The sequence below is a fragment of the Mirounga angustirostris genome, unplaced genomic scaffold (assembly GCF_029215605.1).
Source record: "Mirounga angustirostris isolate CCGP_5_RB_7025 unplaced genomic scaffold, mMirAng1.0.hap1 SCAF_2, whole genome shotgun sequence".
In the NCBI taxonomy this organism is placed as follows: Eukaryota; Metazoa; Chordata; class Mammalia; order Carnivora; family Phocidae; genus Mirounga; species Mirounga angustirostris.
Window position 1 is genome coordinate 158,979,469 of NW_026991710.1, and position 23,419 is coordinate 159,002,887.

A 23,419-nucleotide genomic window follows, 5' to 3' on the forward strand; every position below is an offset into this window, starting at 1 on the left:
TTTTCAAGCAAAATTTTAATGTATGAATCAAGGAATGCCAAACAGCTTTGTTAGGCTAAGTAGAGCATCATTAGAAAAATCAGACCGCAAGAATAAATATAACAAACCTTAAAACCAAATGAAAACAATGTTGAGATCTCTAATGTTTAGATTATATCTATCCTTTTACTTTAGGATACACAATTGAACCATCTATATCGAAAAATCAATTTAATCTAATTTTTTAAAAAATATCAGTTTTTCCAGGGGCGCCTGGCTGGCTCAGTCTGTAGAGCGACTCTGGATCTCAGGGTCATAAGTTCAAACCCCACATCAGGCATGGAGCCTACTTAAAAAAAAAATCAGTTTTCCCAGAAAAAAAAAAATCTAAATTTAATCTCTTTTCTGCCCACACAATTTTCAAGAGAAGAGGGAGGAAAAGCTACATTATTTGGAGAATTACTACAAAATGTTTAAACCATGCGAATTTGGTAGCCTGAGATTTCAACTCAGGGGCCCCGTCTATAGGCTACAACCAGACACTGGCTTCAAAAGAGCTTGTTTTTTTGTTTTGTTTTGTTTTGTTTTTAAAGATTTTATTTATTTATTTGAGACAGAGAGAATGAGAGACAGAGAGCATGAGAGGGGGGAGGGTCAGAGGGAGAAGCAGACTCCCTGCCGAGCAGGGAGCCCGATGCGGGACTCGATCCCGGGACTCCAGGATCATGACCTGAGCCGAAGGCAGTTGCTTAACCAACTGAGCCACCCAGGCGCCCCTTGTTTTGTTTTTAATTGTTTATTTATTTGACAGAGTGCGGGAGAGCAGGAACACAAGCAGGGGGAGTGGGAGAGGGAGAAGCAGGCCCCCTGCGGAGCAGGGAGTCTAATGTGGGGCTCGATCCCAGGACCCTGGGATCAGGACCCGAGCCCGAAGGCAGATGCTTAACGATTGAGCCACCCAGGCGCCCCAAAGGAGCTTGTTTTATTAACCTCAAGAAGTTATAGGAAACATGCCACTTGAAAGAATTTCCTATTCTGGGAGGATACACTGGATCAAAGAGACTTTTTTTCCCCTCCTCACTAGCATCTATAATTAAAGACCTAAACCTTTATTTTAAGCAACAACAACAACAAAAGGTCTCTATTGAATTAGCTGTTTACCCCTTAATACCCACATGGTTAACATCATGTTTGGAAGGAATTTCCATTAACTAGCTTGGGTGTCATTCTTAGATTTTGCTGCATTTATTATTTTTTAAAAATTTTTAAAAGATTGGGACGCCTGGGTGGCTCAGTTGGTTAAGCAACTGCCTTCGGCTCAGGTCATGGTCCTGGAGTCCCGGGATCGAGTCCCACATCGGGCTCCCTGCTCAGCGGGGGGTCTGCTTCTCCCTCTGACCCTCCTCTCACTCCTGCTCTCTGTCTCTCATTCTCTCTCTCTCAAATAAATAAATAAAACCTTTAAAAAAAATTTTTTTTTTAAAGATTTTATTTATTTGACAGAGAGAGAGAGCACAAGCAGGGAGAGCGGCAGGAGAGGGAGAAGCAGGCTCCCCGCTGAGCAGAGAGCCCGATCCCAGAATCACGACCTGAGCGGAAGGCAGACGCTTAACCAACTGAGCCTCCCAGGCGTCCCGATTTTGCTGCATTTAAAAATGTTAGCCGAGCAGTGCACACGTTCTTTCCCCTGGGACCTGTCGCCCTCTGTGTCCAGTCCCTGCCATCTTTTGCCCTGAGGGCAAGTTAAAGACCAAGGTTGGAGCTGGCCTCTGTGTGGGCCCCCAGAGTGGCCACATCATTGTGGCTGAAACAAGAACGCGATTGCAGTGAAGGATTGTCATCATCATCCCGTGAAGGTGTCCTGTGCCAGTGGAGAGTTCCTTCTCAAGTTTACTCCCATGGGAGTAGCTGTGGCCTCCAGAGGGATTGTGGCTGATGGAGGCACCAACTGCACCCCGGTATCCGACAGCTCTGGCCCCTTCCTGTCCTGTAGCAACAGTCTGCTGAGCGAGTGTAGGGCCCAGAGGGACTGGCACTGGCCACGTGGTGGTGGCTTTTGCTGATAACCACGGATTTAAGACCAACAACTGCACAGGGCCCTGCCTGGCTCACACAGGGATGGATGTAAGGGTGATCAGCCAGGAGGGTCTGGCCAGGAGCTCTGGTCTGACCTGGCAGCACTGAATGTGGGCTGTGGGCATTCCTGCTGCCTTCACTCTCCCCTCTCCCAACACTGGGGTTGCAATTTTTGTATCCGATTCTTGCTTTGGTGACTGAGTGGGCCTGCACTATGGTCCAAGGACTGGTGCAGAGCTTCACCTAACCCTACCTCTATCCCCAGCCCGGGGCCAGAACTGCCTCTTACTCTCGGGCCTAAGTCCCTCTGGTTGTCTTCCTACCACCCCATACACATTGACAGAGACAGGCAATACCCCACTTCTCATATTAAATGTATACACACACACAAAGCCAAGTGAAGGACGATACATATTTTAAGAGCACATTTCACATTTACCATTACTTCATCAAGAGGTCTTGTCAGGGGTCTCCACTAGGAATTGCCTGATGGGATTTCTACGTGTGTAGTATGTGCAAAAACCCATATGGATTATTGCCTGAGTTTATCTTTCATGTTCCAAAAAACTATAAGCAAACCACAGAGAAATAAAAATAAATAAATAAACAAACCCAGATCCGAGTGGAAGAACTGCTTCCTGGCTTGTGACAGGTGGTGTCAGAACACTCTGGGGTTACTCCTTGACTATAATTGATGCTACCGTCGTGAAACCCCCCCTACTGCCAGGGTCAAAGATCGCTGTTCTACAGGGACCATGGTCTCTACTAACTCCCTTCCTTTGTTTAAAATAAACCACGAGGGGCGCCTGGCTGGTTCAGTCAGTAGAGCATGCGACTTTTGATCTTGGGGATGGCAGTTCAAGGTCCATGTTGAGTGTGGAGCTTACCCCCGGCCCCCTCAAAACCGGATGAATAGGCATCCGGCAAGAAGGGGTTGTGATCTTAGTAAGAAAAATGTCTTTTGGCCATCAGCTCTAAATGTACTTAACCAAAGGCTGATAGAGACCGATGGATCTTTTCCAACCACCAGTATTTTCTTCTTTAAATGGAATGTTAATTCATTTTATGCCAGAAGAATGAAAGGGATTCACTTCTGCTGGGATTTAAACCTATCATTCTTCTGAAGTCTAGGTTTTTCACACTAAATCATGAAGAGTACAAAAGTCTCTAAAACAGATGAGCATTGGGGCACCTGGGTGGGTGGCTCAGTTGGTTAAGTGTCCGGCTCTTGATTTCAGCTCAGGTCATGATCTCAGGGTCCTGGGGTTGAATGGGGAGTCTGCTTGTCCTTCTCCCTCTGCCCCTGCCCCTGCTCATACTCTCTCAAATAAATAAGTAAAAAAAATTTTTTTAAGATTTTATTTATTTGTCAGGGAGAGAGAGCACAAGCAGGGGTAGTGGCAGGCAGAGGGAAAGGGAGAAGCAGGCTCCCTGCTGAGTGGGGAGCCCGACGCAGGGCTCAATCCCAGGACCCCGGGATCATGACCTGAGCCAAAGGCAGACGCCCAACCGACTGAGCCACCCAGGCGCCCCACTACACATTGACAGAGACGGGCAATACCCCACTTTTCATATTAAGTAAAATCTTTAAAAAATAATAAAAAAGATGAGCATTGGGACAGGACCCCTGGCTGGCTCAGTCAGTGGAGCATGTGACTCTTGATCTTGGGATTGTGGGTTTGACCCCACGGTGGGTGTAAAGATTACTTAAAAATAAAATCTTAAAAGAAAAAAAGAGATGAACATTTTGTTTTCCCACAAATCAAAACCCCTTTGTCCACATTTGGTGTTTCATTATTTCTTGAAAGGGGTTTTGTTCAAATCAGATCTCAGCATCGCTGAATGGTAGAGTGTGCTTTCCAAAGCAAGGTGATAGAAGGGCATTCACCTTCCTCCAAAAGGTCCTAAATGGCCTACCTGGTCAAGAGCATTACAAAGAATGGACTAAGATCTAAGTCTTAACCTCCTGAAGGGCTTGTTTACTTTGCTTAGCTCTGTTCTACATGGGCCACAAATTCAACTCTCAAACCTGTTTCTAAATGAAGGAGAACCAGGGGCGCCTGGCCAGCTCAGTCAGGAGATCATGTGACTCTTGATCTCGGGGTCAGGATTTTGAGCCCCACGTCAGGCATAGAGATTACTTAAAAAAATAAAATCTTAAAAAAAAAATTTAAGAAAAAAAAGTAAATACATAGAGGAGAGCCAGGTAGCAAGGCATAAGCGAAACCAACAGCAAAGACAGAAGAAAAGCCCACTCGAACAGTTGCCAGTGGAAAAGGACTGTTTTCACAGACCTTTCAGGCATTTCATTTGGTTTTCTTCATTCGTTCCTCCTGTGTGGCAGGTGCTGAAATCCCAGCGAGAAACCAGATACAGCCTCCACCCAGGAGGAACTCAGCGTATGAAGACTGATTACAACGCAAGTCCAGTAACTGACGGCCGCCAGCCCGGGAAGGCTCTCCACAGGCGACACGCGCCGAAGAATGGAGTGACAGTCATTCTGAAGAAGCCCGGCAGATGGGAGCCCCACAGCATAGCTGGTTAATGCACTTTAGAAGACCCGTATGAGCTATTTAATATATTCTGCTTGAGTTTGAAATAATGCAAGGACTGAGTGATAAGCATTTGGGAATGACTAGTGTGATGATAAGATCCCATCAATTCTTTTCCCTTACTGCTCATTTTTGTTGTGGAGGAAAAACAACTGATCCCTGGCCCTGGGACTAAATTGGAATAAGAATAGGTTTAAACTTTTAGGTCCCATGACGGGATTTCCCCCTGTGAGACAAACAGGAGACATGGTTCAAGTTTCATTCAAGTCCTGGACGTACACAAGGGAGAAGAGAGTGGACAGGTTCTTCCAGCGTGCAACGTCAGTGAAGCCACAGGCTCCATCTGAGATAAATAATTTTTTCTTTTTTTTTTTTAAAGATTTTATTTATTTATTTGACAGAGAGAGACACAGCGAGAAAAGGAACACAAGCAGGGGGAGTGGGAGAGGGAGAAGCAGGCTTCCCGCGGAGCAGGGAGCCCGATGCGGGGCTCGATCCCAGGACCCCGGCAACATGACCTGAGCCGAAGGCAGACACTTAATGACTGAGCCACCCAGGCGCCCCTCTTTTCACTTTTTAAAAAAGATTTATTTTTAAGTAATCTCTACCCCCAACGTGGGGCTTAAACTTTTTGACCTCAAAAGTCACATGCTCCACCAACTGAGCCAGCCAAGTGCCCCTAAATCATTCTCAAGTGAGCAGGTTATGATATCGAAGGTTCCGTCTAAAATCCCCTGTCCAGATGTGAGCGGGAGCAGGAAAAGCAAGGTTTAGACATCAGCGCGACGCTATCGCCACCGTGTGTTCCCCAGTCCCCATTACACCCGCATTCCTGGAAAAGATCACACTTGGGATTCCGCAATACAGAATAGAGCTTTATTTATAGAATCTTACAAATAAACATTTACAGTCCACATAAGTTATTTTCTTTTCTAGTTTATCCTCATAACACCTGAGTTATTTAAAAAAATACTGTGATGGAACTTCAGAACTGTAAAAGGAAAGATGAACAACAAAAACTTAACCTCTCTCTTTTGCAAAAATCAGACAGCTTTTTGTTTTTAAGCAGATTTCCAGAACACTACCGTCTCTTTGGAAGAGGACTAACTACAGACAGGTCTTAGGATACCCAACAGAGATGCCTTCTCTTTTAAACCGAGGGTGAAGGACCAATGAGGGAAAGCCCCACGCTGACACTAGACACAAGAGATACCAGCCACGTCTGGGGGCAAGGAAAGAAGGCAGCCTGCCTGCTCCCAAGTCACTGCTCCTGCACGGGACATACTTTCCTCGCTAACATCAGGAGCTGGTCACCTGGGGAAAGACGTGGGAGACGCTAATGCCAGGGGTGAACAAGTTCTCAAAACTTGCCACTCCTCAGACTTCTAATAGGTACAAATGCTTAAAACAGCAAATCCAAGAGCTAAAAGTCAAAAGGGAATTGCCACATGTTCAACTCATGAGGCGAATCTGCCACCAGCAACAGCAGACGCTCCGTTGACTTACTCGCGGGGCCCCACCCCAGCCAGGTTCCAGCCAGGACTGGCCTCTGGGCCAATTCCAGTTTAAAGAGAATTTCCCTTTGAGGCAGCTGTCTATGAAAGGGAAGTTCATATAGAAGGGAGGTTAATATAGATGTGCACAAAAAGGGAAAGCACCCTAGTACTTCATACTTTATTTTTTTTAAGTTGATAACAATTATATTTTCAAGCTCTTCTCCTAAAACTAGAACCCACTAACTCTAACTTAGGATTCTACTCCGAGAAAAACGGTATTTGTAAGGAATGACAGGTCTACAGGGAATGCTAAAATTATGAATTTCATATATCCATGTGAATTAGGGAAAGAAAAATCTCTGTAAAGTCTTAAAAGTTTGAGTGTTATTTGCTACTAGCTCCCGAAAGCCATGTCAGACACAGAGAAAAATAAAACAGAAAAGACAGGGAACCGTTTTAAAACAGTCACAACAATAATAAAAATAATGATAATATAAAAAGTTAGATTCCAACATTCAAGGAATTGGTTCTTTGGTAAAATTGGACCATAATCCTATCAGGAGTCAGTCCTGATATATACTCTAGAATCTTGAGAACTCAAGTTTTCCTTCTTCTTCAGCCCATTCTCAAATCTATCCAAGTCAACAGGAAAGAGAAGGAGAAAAATGTATAAAGCATCGCCAGCAGTTTTCCCGCTCATACTCTTTTCAAGACTATTCCTGGTTTGAGGGCCATTTCCCAAGAAGAAAAAAAAACAAAAATAAAATAGACGCGGCTTTTAACTACTGTACAGTGGAAAGACTTCCTGTGTAAGAACAGAAAAACTCACAGGTGTTGGCCATGACCAGCCCTCGTCAGTCATGCACACAAATCAGTTAGTGAACACAGCCCCTGGGCTGCGAGTGTGGGCACCACTAAGAAAGGCTTCTGGAGAGACTGGCTCCCCAAAGTGGCTAAAGAATCTGACATTATCAATATGATAATAATAAATCAATTCACCTAGTGAACCTGGAGATGAGCTCCCCTTGAAGCCAGAATTCTGAGGAGAGGGCTCCACAGTGCCTGGGGCTGGCCTACAGTCTCACAGACAAGTCTATCAATCCATCTTCTGAAGAGGGTTAGAGCGATTAATGTTCAATGCAGTATAGGATTCGCCCTTTCTCGCTTGGGGTGAGGGAGGAAAGGGGACCTAAAATCCACTCACAGTGCCTCATCCGGAAGCCCCTGTTCAGCAAGCATTTGCAGGGCCCCGTCTTCCATTACTTGTACTTTTATTTATGCAATCAACAAATCCTCAGCTGGGCCTGCACCGAGTCCATTTCCGATCACCTTTGTCTAAGAAGCGCATGAGCTGCAGCCAATTCCGCAAGGAAACGTGCCATTTTGCAGCAGAAGTACTGACCAGGGGAGGGAAATTTGTGCAGTCTCCCCTCTGATACAAGACTGTAAATGTGCTTCTAGGGAGCCAGATAAAATGTCTCTCAGAAGATGGGAGAGGGGAGGAAGGGGAGGTGGAAATCAGAGCAAACCAACTGATTTCTTGCAGGTCTCCATTCTCCGCCTTCCATTCCGTCAGTGTTAATGTGAAAGAAGGGGAGGAGGTCCAGGCAACTGACCCCTGTACAGCATTCCACCAGCGGGGGGCGCTGGCTCAGCCCTGTGGCCACAACACTATCGTCCAGCATGGGGTGGGGGGTGGGGGGGGGACAGGGACACAGCCATCACTTCTATCCCCCACCCCCCCGGGATGATCCTTGCCTCCTCTCTTGCCCTACACGTGTTCCAACTTTCAGTTCTCTCTGAAAAAACAGGCAACTGGACAGACTGAAAAAATAGGAGGGATTCTTGTTTCCTGTATCTTTTTTCTGGAAAAACAGGTGAATTTATTTCAAAATGGGTCATCTTGAGGTCCAGGACACACAGTTAGATTCAGGGGCCCTGCAACCAGAGACTCACCTCCTGCTACTGCTGACCAAGCCAGGAGCACTGGCAGTGTTTCTGCATCGTAGGGCAAGGACGCAAAATCTCTCGCTGCTGGTTTGAGGACTAAGAGGCCAGGGTAGCCAGAGAAAAGAGTGAGGCTTGCCTGCTAAGGGAGCTGCATTCCGGTTCCAGGGTCACTCTAAGAAAGAAGGGGGAGGGAGGGAGAGGCACTACCTAGAGCCTGGCTGCCAGGGCGGCTTATTCCTAGGACAGAGCATGTGTAAAAACAGCTGACATGTGAATGCAGGAGTACAGTCCGTGTCACAGTCTGGGGCGTCGTGGGCACCGCAGCCGAGGGCCAGGGACCGGGTGGCCAAGGGCCAGCTTCCAATCCCGCCGGCTCCTGGCAGGGCCCTACCCGATCTGGATCTGTCCCGAATACATAGTGAGGACCAGCATGATGGCGAAGCCAGTCAAGAGGCCCAGGTTCTGGATGACAAAGGGGACCAAGACGCTGCCGTTCCTTTCATCCTCTTGGCAGACCTCATTCATCTCAGGGAACTGAGAAGAGGAGAAAAACAAGAGAGCTGCAGTTCCTTTCTCAACCTGGGCAGCCCAGGACAATTCCGTGAGAGAGACGGAGCACACTGAATCATCATTATAATACCTACTCCTAAGTGTATTTGTATTAGAACATGGACACAATAATTACCACATAATACAGGATTACAACGTAATGGTATAGATCATTGTAACTGTTCTAAAGACAGAATATGTAACTGAGACATATGGATATTAGATAGAACCCCTTCACAAAGACAAATCAGCAGCAATAGCCTTACCAGCTGTGGTCCAAGCTGGCTACGGCGACTTTTCAACTACTGAGGTAAAACCAAGTATTTATCCGCGCATGGAGCCCTGGATAGATGTAGATGCTGGCTAAAAATAACTGCTCTGATAAAAATCAACTGTTTTTTGTGCACTTGAAAAACACTTCAGAAGATTTTTTGTTACCAAAACACCGCTGCCCCCTCTTTGGGAAATTGAGCAACTGTGTAAGGAACTAGAGCCTGGAGCTGTGACATCGCTGTGACTCAAGGCCCCCAGCGGCAGGCCAGCAAGGTGGGTGACCGTGAGCAGAGCTTCGAATTCGAGCAATGCAAGCAGAAGACTAACCTCACCACCATGGGAGGGCTCCCCACAAGAGGAGAGAAGCTAAAATGTTTTCCAGGGGTGAGGAGGGGCCGTGGTGGTCACCACTCTCATCACTGCATCAAAAGTATCGTTTTCAAAGGATACGGGAAATCATTCGTGCAAACACGCCAGAGAACATGTCATGCCAACAAACAAGAAAAGAAATCACCCATGTTCTACAGAAGATGTAACCAACCGGGCATTTCATTCGCCAACTCGAAGCTACTTAGGAGGGTTACACCAAACGTTGGCGGGTAGGATACCTTGTGTGCTGCCCGACGCCGCCGAGAACAGCAATGCTCATTAAAGCTCAAACCACAAGGCATCCTTTATTTTTTTTTTTAAAGATTTTATTTATTTGACAAGAGAGAGACACAAAGAGAGAGGGAACACAGCAGGGGGAGTGGGAGAGGGAGAAGCAGGCTTCCTGCGGAGCAGGGAGCCCGATGCGGGGCTTGATCCCAGGACCCCGGGATCATGACCTGAGCCGAAGGCAGACGCTTAACGACTGAGCCACCCAGGCACCCCCACAAGGCATCCTTTCTGAGCCAGCACTTCTAGTTCTAGATAAGGTATATCCTCGCACCAAAAAATACTGCCATTGAAAAGGATGCTTCTAAAGGATATGCAACGTGAAAAATGTCTAGGGTATATTAAGTATAAGAGGAAATCCGAACATAAAATTGTATATTCAGTGTTCATTTCCTTTCCCTCCTCCCTTCTCTTCATTTACCTATATGCATCCATTCTGTAATACTTAAGTATTTTTAAGGGAGGACTGTGGAGTTGAGGTTAATCCTTTTCTTTAATAACACATGCTGGTAAGTTTTTTGTCCTTTAAAAAGCACTGAACCTGGGGCGCCTGGGTGGCTCAGATGGTTAAATGTCTGCCTTCGGCTCAGGTCATGATCCTGGGGTCCTGGGATCGAGTCCTGCATCAGGCCCCTTCTTCTCCCTCTGCCCCTCCCCCTACTCATGCTCTCTCTCTTGCTCTGTCTCAAATGAAAAAAGAGGAATCTTTAAAAAAAAAGCACTGAACTGCACACCTTAAATAGGTGAACTGTGTGGTATGTGAGTGATTCCTCAACAAAGCTATTATTAAAAACAAACTAACTCATGTCCTCTCAGCTGCCTCCCGTCCAATGAATAACCCAGTCCCAGTTTGCCTACATGGCATGAACTATGGAAGACTTACCATATCAGCCAGAGCAATATACAAGAACATTCCTCCAGCCAGTGCAAAGATCCAGTTGGCAGAGAAGTGGCTGCCAGCCAGGATGCCAAAGGCCAAACCCACGTAACAGCAGCAGGCAGAAAGGAAGTTGAAGAAGAGAGCCTGCTGGATACTCATCCCGGCATTGAGCAGGATGACAAAGTCTCCTAAGGCAGGACAACAAGAGGGAAGGGCGTGGAAGAGTTAACGCTAGGTCACGGACAGAGAATATGATGAGGACAAACTGCTTCCACTATGCATAACGTCTGGGGGAACAATCAAGACAGACTTCCTCTTCACATCTCGGAGCTGTCTCCATTTACAAAACTAGCCATGTATTTCCAGCCCAGAGGCTGAAAATAACGCACAAGATTTTCAACATAGATAAGCCACTAGCAATAGCCTCATTGCTCTTTTGATGGAGGATGAAATAGAAGGAGCTTCTTTCCTCACAACTACACTGAATGGTGTTTTCAGGAAACAGAAGTGAGATTGAGAGAAGTTAAATAATTTGTCCAAAGTCACAAGCCAGTAAATTGGCAAAGCCAGGACTTGACCTTGAGTGTCTGAGCCTCTGAAGTCTGGGCCTTTCACACTCTTGCTCTGATAAAACTAAGGACCTTCTAACTCCTGGCTCATCTACTTCTTCCACCCATATGACCTCTAACAGACATCTCAACCTTTGCAAGATTAATAGGATGTAAGACATAACCTAAAAAAGAGAGATAACCTATACTGAACACTTAGAATACTCTATGGCACATAGCAAGTCCTTTTCACTGTTTTTGCTCCTTTAATCCTCATGAAAAATCTATGAAGCATTATTATTAACCCCATTTTAGAGGTCAGGAAACAGCCACAGGATATGGGGCTATAGGGAAACAAACACCCCTATAAAAATCTCCATCATTTTTGGGGTGCCTGGGTGGCTCAGTTGGTTAAGCGTCCAACTCTTGATTTCAGCTCAGGTCATGATCTCGGCATCCTGCGATAGAGCCCCCTGTTGGGCTCTGAGCTCAGCAGGGAGTCTGCTTAAGATTCTCTCTCTCCCTCGCCCTCTGCCCTCTGCCCCCTACCCCCCGGCTTACACTCTCTATCTCTTTCTAAAATAAATAAAACCTTAAAAATCTCCATCATTTCAAGGATCCATTTCAATTATTAACTCAACCGTTAAGAATCAGTGGTTAGATTTCACAGAGCACACAGAATGTGTTAATCATACTAAGCACTCTGGAGTTTGGCAGGGGAGGGTCGGACACAGGAGGGGCGCGGTGCCAGCAACCACGGCCACGCAGGCGGGCTGGGCCGGCGCGGAGCCCGCACACTCACCTAGCTCGTGGGGGAACTCCTCACAGAGGATGGCCACCGAGGTACTGATGCCTTGGAAAACAGACACGGTGAAGGAGGCACCGATAGCCAGGCCATCAATGAAATTGTGGAGGCCGTCGCTCAGGGTGATCATCCAGGCCAGAGTGCCAATATCAGAGTAGCGGACACCTTTCAACCAGTAACAGGCGCTCTGGGAGGCCTGCAGGTCCTACAAGAGAGCCCATCCCCAGGGCCCCCCGGTCAAAGGATGGACCTTCAAGGTAAGCCTGAGCCATCAAGGCCATTACTAAAAGCTCCCGCCCAAGAGCAGAGGGCCCACTCACCTGGACGGAGAGGGAGCCCACGATGACCTTCTCGTCCATCACGGGGGCCTTCCCATCCAGCTCACTGCTGCAGTGCTGAGGAATCATGTGGTCCAGATCCCCATTCTGCAGCTTCTCGGTCACCCCCTCCTCCTGGTCCTTCTTGGAAGGAAGTGTCTCAGAGGCATAATGGCTATGTCCATGATGATGCTGGAGGGACCACCGGGAGGGATCAGCACGACGGTCACCCGAACCACAAAACCTCCTAAGCACTCACTCGGGGTAGGTGCTCCCAGCCCTGGGAAGACCTCTTCATTCCCACCATCAGAGAAAACACAAGTAGGCAATACACACAGAAACCTAGGGTAAGTTGTTATAGAAATTGAACCAAGGTGAATGGAAGGGTTTGGTGTGGGACAGAAATCAAAGCAGTGACCTCAGGGCCAACACTCGTTCCAGCGAGGCAGCCCTCCCGGCTAGGAAGGTTTAGAGCTCCTCCTTGGCAAGAGCTACCCTGATTGCATTCGACAACTATTTAGAGGCTAACTGCATGCCAGGCACCAAAGATACCTTTTTGGAGCTATACTGCAATCAGCATCCAGTTTCTCTGTGGTGGTACTTCCCACCCAATGACTGTATGTATCAAGCCCCTCCCTCACCACTTAAAGACACCAAAGGTATATTAAAGAAATGATCTTGAATGAAACAAGGGGAGAAAGGCACACAGGCCAGATCTGGTTTCTGGTCTGTCCTCACCCCTTGCTAACATCCACGGGAGGGGAGATACTCCTCAAATCTGTCCACAGCAGGGTGGGGGAGTGGGGGAGTGGGGGATAGCAGGTAAGTTCACTGCCTCGGTGCTCAGATAACCCCACTACCGAGACACACAAACGTTTCTAGGATGGATGCTTTCCCTAGAAGCACCGCCTTTCCCAACAATTAGGCCTCACCTCATTTTTCGGCTTAAGAAGCATCTTCAAGATCTTCTCTGTGAAAAAGAAAAGATAAAAGCCCCCAAACACCACTGCAGATTTGGAGACATAATAATCTTCCAGAGGGTTGAAGCCAAAAGCCTGTGGACCCAGGAAAACAAAGTGAGTTTAAGAAAAAAAAAAAAAAAACTTCACAGGTCCCTCTCATCTCTTAACCACTTCCTTGATTCTAGGAAAGGAAAGAGACGTACTCACTGGGATAGCTCTGCCACCTACCACTTCCTTCCCTTTCCAGCCAAATTGATCCCCTGACTTGCCTTCATGCCACATCACCAGGCCTGTCAGTTCTCTCTAGCTTATTTTCTGATGCAAAAGATGGATCCTCTTTAGAATTTTACTCTCAGGAAGAACAGCCCTAGATATGGTTTTCTACTTTTAGTAAAGACTGTCTTCATTTTTCCTGGTGCTTTGCTACAAGGGCAGAATCTGCCCGCAAATTCCATACTTAAGACGCTTGTGTTTATTTTCATTGTTATCTAATGTCCCTGGCTGATCTGCCTATAAACACAAAGAGAGATGGTATAATTACACTTTCTAAAATGGGAAATCCATTCCCCAGTTAAATGATGAGAATTGCGGCATCTTCCTGACCACAGACCTCCCAGTGACCGCAAAGCCAAGAAAGCAGACTGTGTTACTGCACGTGTCAATTTGGGGGTGGGGGCTTGTTTTGGGCTATTTCTGGCAAGTTCACTGATCATGGGGGGAAAAACAAAATCTACTGGGAAAAGGACTGGAGCAGGAATCAGGAGAATTCCACACTCCGTGATGCTCCTGACTTGTGAGGCCTTGGGAAACTGGCTGGTGACCTGCTCCCTCCATCTTCGGACAGGAAACAACCCTCTTGAATAAACCAGCCTTCTCATGAAAAGGTCAAAGATGAAAGCGATCCTAAGTACCAGGAACTCTGGGCCGCTTAAAAGGTGAGTGTTCTTCCTTTCTGTTTTAAAGGGGCAAACTGCATCTCTACTTGCTTGTATTGTTTCCTCAGAGACGTAAAGGTCAAGTTCTAGAGTAGAAGTGACACATACAGGCCAACTTTCCAGGAGAGACAAATCATCTTAAGAAGAGTGGAGTGAAAACCGTCAACTAACAGTTCTCCACAAAAAGCCAGGAAGGATGGCAGAGTACAAAAGCACAGCTTTAGGAGTTATGAAACCCGGCCTCCAGGATACGTGCTCTTGTTCTGTATCTGTTCAGTGGGCAAAGCATTACTTGTTCTCTAGGCATCAGTTGATCTAAGTAAGAATCAACTAAGAAGACACAGAAGCACATCCTAGAAAACATAAGGTGCTCTGAGAAGAAGCATGTAGCATCATCTTTGTGCTTCCCCTCTGGCTATGTGCCCAGGCCTGTCAGACCACCTATCAGGAGACGCCTCCTGCTTACTGTCATCAGTGGGGCTACTGCAGAGGCGGGGCTTCTCCAAGGCCTCCTGCCAGACTGACAAACACTAAGCTGCTCCTGTTCCATGAAGATTTTCTTGTTAACCTAGGCAATGGGGCAAAGGTGCCGTCTGTGTACACAAAACCAGGCTGTTTTATTTAGACCACCTTTGCCCCAAGACAACCTACTGCAGAGGACAGATCTTTTTATTGAGACCTATGGATTCTGCTGGTTTTTCTGTGTGTGCCCCGAGCTCCCAGTCAGGAGCCATAAAGTGATCTCACTACACTACATCTTATCACCCGGCAGTTAGAACACGTACTGGGCCCCCAGTGCTTTACAAGCATTAACTCATGGAGCCCTCACAACACCGTCATGAGGTCAGTCCGATCATCCCCCCCATTTTGCAAGAGGAAACAGAAGCACAGAGAGGTTCGGTAATTTGCCCAAGGTCACCGAACTTGTCGAAGGTGGAGCTGGGATTCCAACCCAGCTCCCAAACCTATGCTATGCGTCCTCTCCTCACTCGTGACTCCATCTCAGCTTCATTTTCTGAAAGTAAAGGACCTCCTCCTTCCTATTCCTTGTGTCGAAGTGGAGGGTTCTCCCGCTGTGCCCCGCGGTCCCCCCGCCAGAGACTGGCATGCTCCTGTGTGGGAAAGTCCTGGCTTGCCATACCTCGGGGATGAGCTGGAAGAGGGCGTTGGAGTAGAGGGTTCCAATCGCCAGAGCTATGAAGTAGAGCAGCAGCCTCTTGTAAAAAGTCTTCTTCATGAAGGGCACCACGCTGGCCCCCATGAGGGAGCACAGGGAGATGACAGTCACACAGAGGAGACCGTATCCCCACACTGCCGTTGGGGGAGAGCCAGCCCCACCCAGGACAAGGACAAGGACCAACGCCCCATTTCACAGCAACCACCATTTAGGGGAACATGGGGTGGAAAGGACGGGGAGGCAATGTGGGAGGTTTGGGTGGATATTAACAAGGAAACAAAAAAGAAAAATCAGAGAGACAAGTAGGGAGGGAGAGAGAAACAGAAAATTTGTTAGTGATTCAAGTCTGATGAAATTTCCTTCAATCAGTTGGATCAGGAGGAATTCAAGGTGGCCTTGGAACCCCCCGGTGGCCCGAGGGACACCTGGAGGCGCACCTGCCAGCTGGTGTGGCTACAGGGTGGGACGCTGCCTCATCACACCACGGAGGTGTGCTTAGGCCTATCCACAGGCTGCCCATGACAGACTTTGGACTCGAGGGCTCTCTCTTTACTAGGAAACAAGATCAAGGGGACAAAGAGAGCTCATTGTGCTGCCGTGTTTGCTTTTCACATCCGGACCACACCATATAGGCACATACACCACCTGGACTCGGCAGGCTTGGCGCAAGACACCACAAAGTCAGGTGTGCAGGGCAGCGAGATGGAGAACAGGCAAAACCGAGGCCCATAAAATTCCGTTTCTTCACTTCTCAGGGGTTTTTTTGTTCTCTTTTGATTTTGTTTTTCTCCCAAGTTTGTTTCCATTTGCTCTGAGAGCACTCCAGCAGAGAGGACAGAGTTCCAAGATCACCTTGTCACAAAAAATATTTCCTCTGTTATTTCCCAGTGTCCCACACTCCAGGTAGGATGAAATGGAGCTAGGACCAGGCGCGCCCCTGTGAGCCACAGGGGCGGAGCATGTACAATTATTATATTTCCATTCAACAGGCAATACGGCATTTTATTTCAGATCTTTAAAGAATTAATAAATTCAGTTTCTGGAGCTGGAAAAAAAAGACCAAGATGAGGCCTCCCATGAGAAGTGCTTGTTAGAGTAATGTGGGATTTTTAGATAACATTGAGATGGTTCCTCTTAAACCAAATTTCTTCTCTCATTTAGAAGGAAAAGGCAAGGCCTGGGCATCCCATTGACATCGCTCTGGCTAAGTCTTTTGATTGGGAAAGGCTGGGGAGTCAGTGACATGGACTCTTTTTACGAAAGGCAGCGCCCCTGTTCCCAAAGGAGGTCCACACAGTCATCCCTATTGCATGGGCACAGCCCTGCCTGAGCTGACAAAGTGGGCAGACCGTCAACTTGGGTCTTATTTTTTTAGCTCCTCAGTGGTCACAATTAAAAAGCAAAATTAACAAATATTTCAAAACAGTCAAGTAAGGGCGCCAGGAGGTCAGTCCTATCCCAGGAAAAAGTCAAGATGCAAGGTATGAAGGACTGAGTGCCTTTTCCTTTGTCTTGGGATTTTAATCTCATTTGTTTTTGTTAAATAGTTTTTCTTCTGTTTGGCTCTCTATGGTATGAATTATGGCCTACTTGGGAAAAAAAAAAGATCACTTGCTTTTGAGCCCAATTCTATCGATCAGTTGTTAGCCTCTTTTCCTTCCACCTCCTCCCAGATGGGTGATCTCGTGGTGGCCAAGCTGAGTACTGCCAGGGCCTCTGCTTAGAACAGAGCGGGTATGGAGTACCAGGGCTTGGACAGCGACCACCAGCTGCACCGTTCCCTCTGAGCCCTGCAAACCGGGCTTTGGAGAGGCAGGGACTGGGGAAAGGAGGCTGACAGATCTCTGACAGGGAGGGCAAATGGGGAGAGCCTTGCATCTGACATCACCTGAAGAGGCCACAGGCCAACCTGGGTGCCCCAGAGCGAGAGAAGGCCCTCGAGATCCAGAGTCAGAAGTCATATTTGTGTCCCTTGATATGAGGGAGAAGTGAATTTTTCAGGTGGCAACTGTCAGGTGCCTCGGAACACGGGGTGGGGGCGGCGCAGCGGCTGGCCCCCAGGGAAAGAGGACGCACGAGTTCTGTTCTACTGCACCTCTGGGATGAGCTGGAAGAGCGCGTTAGAGAGCAGCGTTCCAATGGACAGGGCGATGAAGTATGTGAGCACACGGCTGAAAAAGGCTTTCTCCGTGCACGGCAGGACGAGGACTCCCAGGAGAGAGGCCAGGTTAATCAGGGAAACACTGAGGAAGCCAAAGCCCCACACTGTGGAGGAACAAGAACAGACGAGGGCCTCCATTACTGAGGGTGGGGGTGTTCTTGCTGCCTGGGGCGGCCGGTTTGGAATTCAGCTACGATCGGGGCAGACAGAGAACAGCAACCCGTCAGTACAGACCGGAGTCCGTCTCCAGCTGGGTGCTGTGGGGAAGCCTACAAACACAGCAAAGCTGCTCTCAGAAGAAGCTTACCTTTTCAATGGAGAGGCAGGTGATAACGACAGGCAAGTTGAAAAAACCAGGAGTGAAATGATGAGGGCAGCAAACAATGAGCACAAGGCAGGCTGTACATGCTAGGCACCGAGGGGCGGGCAGGCCCGCGGCAGTCACGGACACTCACAGCCGCTGGGGTCCGCCCTGGCCGGCGCACAGGGCCTGCACAGGGCGGGGGAAGGGGGAAGGGGGCGAGGGCAGCCACACTGCAACACCAAGGCATTAGTCCCTTGTAGTTTAATGAGAACAAAAATGAAAAAGTGGCCAAAAAAAAAAAAAAAGCATCCACAGGCTGGTCCAAAAGCCCACACTGAGTTCACCAGCCACGCCACCCAATCCGACAATATGCCGGAGCAGCTGTGTGAGTGTGGAAGACAGCAGTGTCACCATCCCTCTAACCCACTCCCCCGGTGTTGATGAGCTGCTCGCTGGATAGATCTTCCGTGAGCAGCCCTGGCCCCAGCCTCCGTGTCCCCGCTCACCTTCAATGGCGCTTGGCTTCCCCTCTTCTGTCTGCTCATCCTCCTCGTTCTCCTGGTTCTCAGAGGAGCAGGCTCGGGAATCCAGCTGCTGGAGGATGGTAGGGCAGAACTCCTGGAACTCAATCCTTCCAATCCGTGACTGGTTGTTCAAATTGTGGGCAGCAAAGAGGTCTCCAGAACTGAAGCACTGAGACAAAGGGAAAGAGGCAGGAAGCCTCTCAGAACCCAAAATCACATGTCACCTCTTGCCGCAACCGACTAGCCTTCCATGAGGAGAAAACAAAAATGGAACCTGTCCAAATCCTGGGGGGGGGGGTGTCTATAGACTCATCTCCAGGGATGAGAGCAAGGTGGTCCCTCAACTTGAAAAACTGATGAATAATCTCAGAGATCAGTCGCCCAGCGCAAGTCACACACCTTACACACACCCATTAGTACCTGGCTGCCCACAAGGTCTGGGAACAACTGAATCCCAGTCTTTGTGACCAGGGTGTGCTTTTTGGAAAACATTATTCTATCTGCATACCTGAAGATACAGCTTCATCCAGATACCAAATCTACCCGCACATCACAACAGCCTGAAGAGTTATTAAAATGCATATTCCAGATACTTCTCCAAAGCTATTGAGCTCTGGCACCTAAAGAGGAACATCAGCCCCCTTGACCATGTATGTAGTGTTGACCCCAGCCTGAAGAATGTGTTGACAGAGATTAGGGGAGGAAGGAAGGAAAATCTAAAGATTCAGTCTACCTACCATGAAGCACGTAAGGGCTGGTAGAGGACATGAATGCTCACTCCCCTTGGGAGGCGTTAGGTAAGTAGTTCTCACATACTGTTCTTATGAAACACTGCAGTTCTACTTCTAATTATACTTTATACACTTAGAATCAGTCTTTATCTGGGTTGGTTTAACATGGGTCAGTCTCTAACAGCCCTCCGGGTGTGCTGACAAGTGAGAGCTCCTGGGCCTACAAAGCAGACACAGCTGGACTCCGGTGACCCCAAGATACTGCTGCTGTGCCAGGAGGCCCCCTGGGGTCAGTCTGCATGGGCCTGTGAGGGCAGCCTGCTGCCCAACTCCGACATCACTGCACACCTGCGCTTCTGCATCCAGGCTGCCTGGTCCCTTGGTCGTGTGACCTCTCCAAAAAGTTTTCCTTCAAGATGAAGGCCCTGGACACCTAGCCCCCAAACCTTTGTTGATTACTCTAGCATACACCCCCCCCTTGCCTCTGAATCCTATGAAGACTGTCCAACCCATAGCATTTAACACTTCATTTTTTAAAAAAGATTTACTTATTCATTTTAGAGAGAGAAAATGAGAAAGTGAGTGAGCAGGGGGGAGGGGAAGAGGGGGAGAATCTCGAGTAGACTCCCCGCCAAAAATGGAGCCCAAAGCCCAAAGCGGGGCTCAATCCCACGACCCCTCCCGTGACCCCAAGATCATGACCTAAGCAGAAATCAAGAGTTGGACGCTCAACCGACGGAGCCACCCAGGCCCCCCTTACACTTCATTTTTTTTATCAGATAACTCTATCCTCCGGTGGGTAAGCTCTCCATCTTGACAGCAAACTCTTCAACATGACTCATTTTTCTCTATTTCTCACAGCACCTCAGCACAGGGAACAAAGCAGATATATAAAGACATTGCTGGCTGACTTACATTTGGCGGCCACAAATAGCCTCAGGCTATGATTAGCCGAGATGACATGGAAGAACAAAGAGAACCAGAAGCCAAAGGACTTGGGTCTTAGTCCTGCACTGTCTAGGAACTCACTGAACGACCCTTGGCATTCCCTTGTAAATAATGAAGGCTTTCCACCTGCACCTGGAGGGAGTGTGAGGCTCCCCTGCGACTGCAGGCAAAGGGCCTTGTAACCTGTAAACCCTATGAGACACGCTGGCTGTCCCGGGAGCTCTGGCTTGCCCACGGGTGATCCCAGTGCAGCCGTGAGGAAACATGCGGAGGGCTGAGAACTCCCACTGACTGCTCCCTCCAGTCAGGGCTTCAGAACAGCTATGTGGGAGGACAGGAGGTGCTGCTGGGGACCCAGACAATGGGGGAAGAAGAGTTGGCCCCTCTGTTCTACCATCATGGCTCGCCTGCCTCAAGCTGCGTGGGCTTCCCGTGTCTGACTAGACTGTGACCCCCCCAGGGGGCAGACAGTGCTCAGGACAGCTGAGAGCCTTACCGTCGAGAGGTTCCTCTGTCCGTGCACGGGCTGGGTGACATTGTCCCTGCCCACGCCCACATCCAGGTGGTTGAGCAGGGCCTTGAGCTGTTGCAGGGTGAGGCTGTCACCCTCCCCGTAGCGATGCAGGAGGTCCTGCAGGAAAAAGGCCGCACTGATGCCTGGTGTCCCTGTGGACACAGCGTGAGCTTCAGGAATAGCACTCCATAAGCTGACCCAGGTCAGCAGGAAGCAGTTAGGGAAGGCTGGGTGGAGCAGCTCCATGATGACAAATAAGCCTGCAAGAAGGAAAGGCAGGTGAGTGAAAGGCTCCAGACACCCACCCTCTCTCTCCTCCTGCTTCCCCACCAGACACATGGGACCCAGCAGCCTCGCTCTGGACAGCCTCCTCTCCCCTCTGACTCTTCACCCTTCTCTAACGTCTCTCTGCCAAGCTTTCGAGAAAAACCCTTCTTTTCAAAGCATGGAATAAAAAAATAATGAAAGGACAAATTAAACAGATTTGACTAAATTTAAAAACTAAAAAGTAAAACAACTGTGATTATGGTTAAAAAGTCTATCTTTTAGAGACACTGAAATAATCACAGACTAAACAATATCTCGCCTGAAATTTGCTTCAAAATAACAAAGAGGGAGCACAGATGAGACAAGACCAGGCATGAGTTTATAACTCATGAAACTGCTTGATGGGTGAATGGGAATTCACTACACTATTCTATTTTTTTTTTTAAGTAAACTCTACACCCAACATGGGGCTCGAACTTACAACCCTGAGATCAAAAGTCGCATGCTCTGCCGACTGAGCCAGCCAGGCGCCCCTATACTACCACGCTTTTGTAACGTTGGAAATGCTCCAAAATAAAAAGTTGCCTTAAAAACAAACAAACAAAACAACAGGGGCACCTGGGTGGCTCGGTCGGTTAATTCGGCTCAGGTCAGGTCATGATCCCGAGATCCTGGGGGCGCCTGGGTGGCTCAGTTGGTTAAGCGACTGCCTTCGGCTCAGGTCATGATCCTGGAGTCCTGGGATCGAGTCCCGCATCGGGCTCCCTGCTCGGCAGGGAGTCTGCTTCTCCCTCTGACCCTCCTCCCTCTCGTGCTCTCTCTCTCTCATTCTCTCTCTCTCAAATAAATAAATAAAATCTTCAAATAAATAAATAAATAAATAAAATCTTTAAAAAACAAACAACACATACACAAAAACAAAACAAAAAAACTACAACTAAAAGAGGGGAAACAAGTACATCATCAAACATGACAAAGGTTTATTTCTATATACCTAAATAAGAGAACAAAAATGAAAAAGTACTCGGACTCTCTGGTTTGTTAAGAATATACTTAAGGGGGTCAGGGGAATTGGCAAAATGGGTCAAGGGGATTGAGAGGTGCAGACCCCCAGCTATAAAATAAGTAAGACACAGGGATGAAAAGTACGGCACGGGAAACACCGTCAACACCACTGCAATAAGCTGGTACGGTGACAGGTGGTGAATAGGCTTATTGTGGTGAGCGCGTAACATATATAAATGTCGAATCGCTATGTTCTATACCTGAAACTACTATATCGTCTGTCAACTATGATAAAAAAAAAGAATACAAACTTAAAAGATTGATGGTGCTATATTTCTGCTTATTAAAACAGCAAAACACATTTAAAAAAAATACGAAACTGAATGTTAGTGAGGTCTAACAGAGTAAGAGACTGCTTGGTGGCTAGATAAATCACCAGACTCTTGAAAGTTATGATAAAAGTATTTCAATCCTTTGAATTGTTACATCTACTTTTAAAATGTATACTAATAAAAGCAACCCAAAAATAAAAAAGGCTATAGGAAGAAAGTTATGGTCAGGCGAATTATATCAATTTAATTGAATAGTATGCAGCTATAAAAATGGAATTTAATGTTAAGCAAAGAAGCAGAATGATTATGTAACAAAGGAAGTGAGAAGGAACAGGGAAAAATAGGTCTCAGAGTTAGCAGGGCTGATGATGACTTTCTTTCGTTAATCATTTCCCTCAGTATAGTTATAATTTAATTAGGGAAATAAACACCAGGCTGGGGGCTGGGGGAGGCGGGGGATGAGCCTATTTAATCTAGACCCAGGAACCCAATCACTGCAGGCGTTTCCAGGCCTCCCAGGCTCCCAGGGCTCTGGCACGCCCCACAGTGGGTCATTCCACCTCTGGGCCTTTGCTTATGACAGAGGAGTTAGAGCAGAGAGCTTAAGAGCAGGCTTGTTTGCATTCTGGTTCTGCCACTTACAAGTGGCGCAGTCTTGGGCAAGATATTTAACCAGAGTTAACATTCTAGAGTCACTCATAGTAGTGATACAGGGGCACCCAGCTGACTCAGTCGGTGGAGCCTATGATTCTGGATCTTGGGGTTGTGAGCTAGAGCCCCACGTTGGGTGGAGATTACTTAAAAAAAAAAAATCCTAAAAAAAAAAAATTGTGATGCAGCTTACCCTGGCCTTTAGTGTCAGAAAGACCTGGCTTGAATTTCTGAACCACTGCTGGCCAGATAGGAGTGACCTTGGGCTCAAGTTACTTGGGCTCTCTACCTCAATTTTCTCACCTATAAAATGGGTATACACCTCACTGGATTACTGTGCAAATTTAATGACATGAGCTACGGCAAGTCAGGAAGTGCCTGACCTATAGAAAGCACTCATGAAATATTATAATATGATTATATCAGCAGGGTTCCTCCACTTTGATTCCCTCCCAGCCCCGATATTGAGCTGCTACTGCAACTATCAGGAATACCCCTGTGAAACTTTGCTCCAGGCCTATAGCACACACATGACACAAGTCCCCCACCACAAATATACCAGCAGACATTCCAGGCTTTAGTTTCCACACATGGGGCATGCACAGAATCTGGGGACAGAAAATCTCAAGTCTTCAGCGGAATGTACTTTGAGTCAAACAGGGTGGATTAGCCATCAGCACAAAGGCGGTTTGTAAAGTGTTCCCTTGAGACTAACAACTCTCAAATCTACACTGAGAACCAGAAGTGAATACAGGGAGCAGGTGGGATCTTAGGCCCAAATGGCTCAAATCTATTGTACAAAGCAAACAGTCCTCTACCCGACTAC

General features: G+C 47.6%; 1 protein-coding gene across 1 annotated transcript in view; it reads right to left on the bottom strand.

Annotated features, from left to right (window-relative positions):
* Positions 1–5,677: 5,677 nt before the first annotated feature.
* Positions 5,678–23,419, bottom strand: part of SLC39A14 (solute carrier family 39 member 14) — a 48,000-nt gene continuing 30,258 nt past the window's right edge. Inside the window, exons 2-9 of the mRNA XM_045879995.3 lie at positions 20,321–20,598; positions 18,128–18,314; positions 15,121–15,290; positions 13,015–13,137; positions 12,086–12,274; positions 11,763–11,970; positions 10,416–10,600; positions 5,678–8,587 (exon numbers count right to left, since the gene is read on the bottom strand). Of these exons, the coding sequence (XP_045735951.2) occupies positions 8,441–8,587; positions 10,416–10,600; positions 11,763–11,970; positions 12,086–12,274; positions 13,015–13,137; positions 15,121–15,290; positions 18,128–18,314; positions 20,321–20,584 (1,473 nt within the window). The 5' untranslated portion in view covers positions 20,585–20,598 and the 3' untranslated portion in view covers positions 5,678–8,440. The remainder of the gene's footprint in view (positions 8,588–10,415; positions 10,601–11,762; positions 11,971–12,085; positions 12,275–13,014; positions 13,138–15,120; positions 15,291–18,127; positions 18,315–20,320; positions 20,599–23,419) is intronic.